Source organism: Platichthys flesus, chromosome 6 (assembly GCF_949316205.1).
Source record: "Platichthys flesus chromosome 6, fPlaFle2.1, whole genome shotgun sequence".
NCBI lineage: Eukaryota > Metazoa > Chordata > Actinopteri > Pleuronectiformes > Pleuronectidae > Platichthys > Platichthys flesus.
In genome coordinates, this window is record NC_084950.1 from 14733570 (window position 1) to 14739684 (window position 6115).

Consider the following 6115-nt stretch of genomic DNA (forward strand, 5'->3'; position numbering starts at 1 on the left):
TACTATCTTGTACATCTGGAGCCAGAGTCTGCACGGTAGTGCTCGGGGGATGGAGCCACGTGCTCGATCAATTGTGAGTCAGTCTCAACTGCCAATCCTGAGGTCTCACCCTGTATCAAATAACTTTTTAAACCAAATTGACTGGGAAAATGAACACAGCAAACATCGACAACGACTTAAAACGTCAGAAACCATCTTCCAAGTTTTAGTTGAACTTTGACTTTTTAGCTATGTCCATGTCCCGTCAATTAACACGTAGGAGGCAGGGATCATGCAGTGCTCTTTCTGCAGTGAACATATTCCTACTCCTCAGCAGTCTCATCCAGTCACCCCGAGGTCTCTGCCTCTCTGTCTGTCTCTCTGTCTGTCTGTCCATTATGTCATTTCAGGGTCATTTCATTGCGATGCAGAAATTTGCAAATCAGCTCTTTTGCTCCCCAGCATATCAGACAGGATTATCCTCAAGCAGTGAGTGGCCTGTCTCCCGTTTGTCCTCCTCCTCTGCCACAGTTCATCAGTCTGACACACAAGCGCTGCACATCTGACCCCAGCAGCTTTTCCAGGCTTTTCTCCGGTATCACATCCAACCAAACACACTGTCAATCAGGAAAACCTGTCTGCTAATAAGTGTTTAATAAAGCCAGAGGTGGAGAGTACTGCCCTCGAGTTCAGTGTAGATGTAGAAAATAGTAGTATTACCTGTTTTATCTCAGCACCTCCTCTGCCTGAGACAAAATAGTGTTGACACATTAGTAGAGCAGTAATTGTGATATTTAAATATACATTTTGCTCTATACAGTGATCAACAAAGTATTCAGAAATTTAATTGACTAAACACAGCACTAATCGGAATTGAAAAATACTGCAATACAAGAAAAGGCCCTCCATTCAACCTTTTATGTAAGAACAACTACAGAGGCGTTATCAGCAAAGTAGATCCACAAAGTATCATATGTTTGTTATTTAATATTATTGTTGTGCATTATCTCTGGATGATTGTTAATGATGCATATCTCTATTTGTTTAATGTTGACTTTTTTATTCTTTTATATACTGTTTAATAGCATAAATGTACCATTTTGTATCTATCTATCTATCTATCTATCTATCTATCTATCTATCTATCTATCCATCCATCCACGTGTAACAAGCATACTGCAGTTAATAATTTAAAATCAATATTGACTGTCTTATTTTAAAAAGTATAAATCCCACAACAAGACTATAAAGAAATGAAGATGAAACTTCTGTGTATCTGACAATAATGTTAAACCAAAGCCGTCTGGTTCTTGTGTCAGGTAGAAGAACGCTGTGAGCGTTGACAGCCGTTTACATCTTATCTTTGTGTCTGTTCTGTGTCAGAGCAGGATCGTTACATGAAGGCTGTCCTCACAGCTTTTTAATTTGTCTATAAAATCCTGCTGAAGGTAATGTCACTAGCTGCAGTGTTTGATACAAACCAGTGCTGGAACGACCATCTTTGGAGGTCCAGGAGACCTTTAACAGCTTAAATGTGTCATTGTACAATTATATATTTACAATAGTGGTAGAATAATGCAGATTCCTATTCTAACATGAAGTAGAAGAAACAGTACTTCAGTGTAAAAAAGTGTGGGGTGTATAGTTTTGATGTTAGCTGGTGGAGATGGAGTTTAGATTTTACGCCTATTGACCAAAGACCATGGTTAAAACATTGTGAGGACTGGAGCAAAACGATGTAAAAAAAAAAGGACTTTCTTCAAGTATATACGGAAATATGTGTCATTCTAAAATTCATCAGAAGGTGAACAATACACTAGCATTGTGGCAAGTTTTATTTCTGTATTGCATTTAAAAAAAAGTGAATCTAGTCTTCACATTTGTTGTCAAGACTGCCAACCTCCCATCCTATGATTTATATATGCCATATCCTATAACCTTAATTCCATAACCTGTATATAACCTGTTTGCTATATAATCCATTTAACTTTGTTATTTTGGGAACCTTTCATTATATTTAGAGTTCAATCTACTAAATTGTTCATCATAAAAAAATGCTATGTTTTATATTCAAATATATATAAATATTCATTATAAGGTTCAATCGGCAAAGTGACTGTTATTTATGTTAAACAAATTTCTCTTGAAAAACAGTCTAACATGCAAAAGATGCGAGAAAGACAACTTCCAAAACACACACACACACACACACACACACAAACACACACACAAACACACACACACACACACACACACACACACACACACACACACACACACACACACACACACACACACACACACAAGCATACACGTTACTGACCATGTGATGTGAATGCCCCCTGCTCCTGTTACAGAGGAGGAGGGGAGGCAGCAGTTGGTTGTAAACCTTCCCGCTGATGGAGAGAAGCGGCAAACATCAGCAGCAGAGTCACTTTTCTCTTTCTGCAGCACGGATTATAAACTTCTCCCAGCGACCTCTAACGGGGGGGAGCAGCTGCATTAACTCAGGGACAGACTTCCATCATCTGCGTCTCTCTGCCGTCGGCCAGGTCACTGAGCTGGGGGGTAGTGGGGGTTGTGGGTTGGTGGGAGTGAAGTGACTATCTGTAAAGTGGCACTTCTTCTCCTGCTCTGATGGAGAGAGCGGATCGGGGGAACAGGTGACCCTGAGCCTTATCTCTGTCTGAAAGCCTGGAGGTGAGGAGGAGAAGGTGAGGACTGCAAGAATCCATTTCAACTCAAAATTCTTCTGTACTTTGTTGACCTCAACTAGCAGCATTACTATTATTATTATTACTATTATTATTACTACTACCATTATTTTCTCTAGACTTGGCTAGATATTTTCCATGATGCCGCACTAGATGGAGGGACAAATAGAAACCTGACACACTGCTTTGCCATGGCTGACCGAGGGTTAATCGGCCCGGACCATGATGTCGTTTGCAGCCGATGGGTTCAATGACACAACAGCAACAGCGCCCATGCGGAGGGTTAACTTGTCACAGACACTACCTCATCATATGACTCTGCCCTGACTCACATTGCAGTCAGGGTCCTGCAGGTCACAAGCATGGGCAACTCCTCTGGGAAGGAGGAGGGAGGAGAAGAAGTAGAGGAGGGGGCCAAGGAAGACGAGGAGACAGAAGTCAAGGAGAAAAAGAAAGAGCAAGAGGTGGAGGTCGAGGAAGAGCTTCCGATGGGGGTAGAGGAGTTGCTGGAGAGCGACGACCCCGTGCTGGACTTGAGCTACCGTAAATTCAGGCGTCTGCCATCACGTGTGTGTGGACTGATGCACCTGGAGAAGCTGTATGCTTGCGGAAACCGCCTGCGCACTCTGCCAGCCGGCATCTCCCAGTTGCAGGGTCTCCGGATACTTGCCCTGGACTTCAACAAGATGGAGGACGTTCCTGCGCCTGTCTTTCAGCTCACTAAACTCACTCGCCTCTACCTGGGCAGCAACCGCTTGATGACCCTCCCGCCTGAGATGAGGAACCTGCAGAGTCTGCGCTGCCTGTGGATGGAGAGCAACTACTTCCAGACGTTTCCACGGGAGCTCTATGACCTACCCAACCTCAAGTCCCTTCAGATCGGGGACAACCGGCTGAAGACCTTGCCTCCTGACCTGTGGCGTATGGAGGCTTTGCGGGGATTATGGCTCTATGGGAACCGCTTTGATTCCTTCCCCAAAGTCCTGCTGCGCATGGAGAACCTGGAGATCCTGGACCTCGACCGCAACAAGATAACAGAGTTTCCCAGCCTTAAGCGTCTCAAATCCCTGCGCCTGTTCTCCTACGACCACAACCCGGTCAAGGAACCTCCCAAAGTGGGAATGGAAGTGCTGGTAGTGGGGGAAGGGGCCGCTGAGTTCTTAGAGGTACGCGAAGCCAGGAATGAGAGGCTACGAAAGGCTGCAGAGGAAGAGGCAGAGGAATTAGCTCTGGCGGGTGAGGAGCCTGTGATTCATGGCATCCTGAAGAACAGCAGCTCAAAACAAGCCACAACTGACGCTGCTATGACCGTGGAGGATGGAGATGTTCAAGAGGGAGAGACGATGGTTGAGGAGGAGGAGCTGGAGAAGGGGGAAGGGGAGCTGGCGTTTATGGAGTACGATGGAGCCGAACTTGAATATGACGAAGAGGGTGTTGAATACGAGACGGAGGAGCTTATATGTGAAGGAGACGGGTTTGAATATGAGGGAGAGGAGCTGGAGTACGACAGGGTTAACATGGACTATGAGTATGAGGAAGAGGAGACGAGATGAAGGAGCATGAGCAACCCCTCATGCATCCACACGATCTGCAGGCAGGTGGATGACAGAAAACCCAAACAAGTTTTCAGGGCAAGTGTGGGATTTCCCGAGCCTTGCTGCTAACTTCTAATCCATAATGTGAAAGTAAAGTTGGGCATTGTGATACTGTTCGGTGAGAGCAGCCGTGACATCTCAATCTGCAGCAAATGATCAAATCAGAGCTGGACTCAGATGAAGCGAGTGTGTTTGTATTCAGTGTGTATGTGAGGGTTGTTTTCTGAGTGTACACAGGAGACCAGGTCTTCAATTATTAAATATTGATTTCTTTGATGAAGTCAGTGTCAATCATTTAATGGAAAATATTCCTGAATTCACCAGCAAAAGCAGCACATTTGATTTCAGCCTGTGGCCTGCATTAAAGTGAGGAAGATGGAGCATCATGTTCAGTTATGCTAAGTATATAGGTTCCACAATAAAACAAAACACTTTCGCACATCCATCAACACCACATTATCTGCATCAGGAATTTAAACATACTGTGAAAGAAACTGTATCCATTCTGAAGAGAGAACAACACAGAGCTGGAGGAAGTGCCTCACTTGTGGAGGAGGGAATGTTTAGTCATGGTCGACTGGACCAGGCTGGTTCCATCTGTTATTCAAAGGGATTTCATAGTTAAACAGTTTTGATCAAGAGGGTCGTTTTTTCCACTTTATGTCTTATTTAGCATGAAATTATAACTTAATTCTCATAATATCATGACTTTTTCGTGTTAAATCATGGCTTGATCTCATGACCTTTCCCCCCATTAGATCATCACTTTATTCTCATAATATTACAAATACAACAAGTCTTTTATTTTCTTGCCATGGCCCTAACACTCTGTCGTATAATTTACTTGACTGACACGCTGTAGTATTTCCACTCATCATGGTCAGTGTCTGTTTTATGTGCACCTCGGCTTAACCCGCTGCTATTTTTATAACCGATTGAATTTACATTTCCAAACTATTTATGACATGCTAAACACAACCCCCCCCCCCCCCCCCACTCAGACTCTGTCAGTGTTGTGTAAGCAGTCCTGTGACAGCCACTGCCAAGACAGAGAGGGAGACCAGCGGGATTATTACAGCGGTGAATAGCTGGGGTGTTTCACCATAAAAGGTAAGTGCATAGGGAGGCTCCAAACATGAAAAGCATGAACAAAATTGTTTTCTGTTCACTTAAAAAAAGCTGAAGGCCTCTACAGGTCAGAGACCGAGGTTTGTCACGACCTTCGTATACTCCTCTTTGTCGACGATGCCACCTTTTCTACCTCCATCTCTAACATGAAGCAGGCCTGGCCATTGTTCTCCTCTCATCTCTGCACTCATTATTCATGTCATATGTAATATAATCCTCCTCCCCTGCACATATCCTTTTCTCACATCTCATTGAAAGAGTGAAATATTTATCCCCGTGCTGAAATATTGATGCTCGTGCGGCAGCGCGTCGGCCTGTGCCAGGGAAACAGTTGCAGAACGGACTCAAACTAATTACTGTTTTATAAAAAAACTCAAACCCACCGGCAACATTGCACCTTTAGAAATTATATTTATTACATATACATAAGCATTGTTGTGTCACATCTGGGACTGCTGCTGTAAAGTACTTTATTATCAACTGATTGTTTTGAGATAGATTAAGGTAAAATTAACATAATAACAGCAAAGTGATTGTGAATCAACCTCTGGGGAACATGAATTTCATGACCATTCATTTAAAGTGGACCACTTAGCATTCAAAAAGGTGGATTGATCAAAAAGACTTTACATTTGTCATCTATTGTCATACATGTCATGCATTTTCACCTCAGGGAGATTATAGACAAACTAGGCCCAA

At 43.4% G+C, this 6115-nt stretch overlaps 1 protein-coding gene across 1 annotated transcript; it reads left to right on the plus strand.

Moving 5' to 3' along the window:
• The first annotated feature begins 3055 nt into the window (after positions 1-3055).
• Positions 3056-4447, plus strand: LOC133955836 (leucine-rich repeat-containing protein 10B). The gene has a single exon (XM_062390872.1). It carries the CDS (start codon positions 3056-3058, stop codon positions 4244-4246), a length of 1191 nt encoding a protein of 396 aa, XP_062246856.1. The 3' UTR covers positions 4247-4447.
• The last annotated feature ends 1668 nt before the right edge of the window (positions 4448-6115 follow it).

What these genes read in the sequence shown, in the direction of transcription:
- LOC133955836 (XM_062390872.1), top strand. Translation starts at nt 3,056, where the DNA reads ATGGGCAACTCCTCTGGGAAGGAGGAGGGAGGAGAAGAAGTAGAGGAG.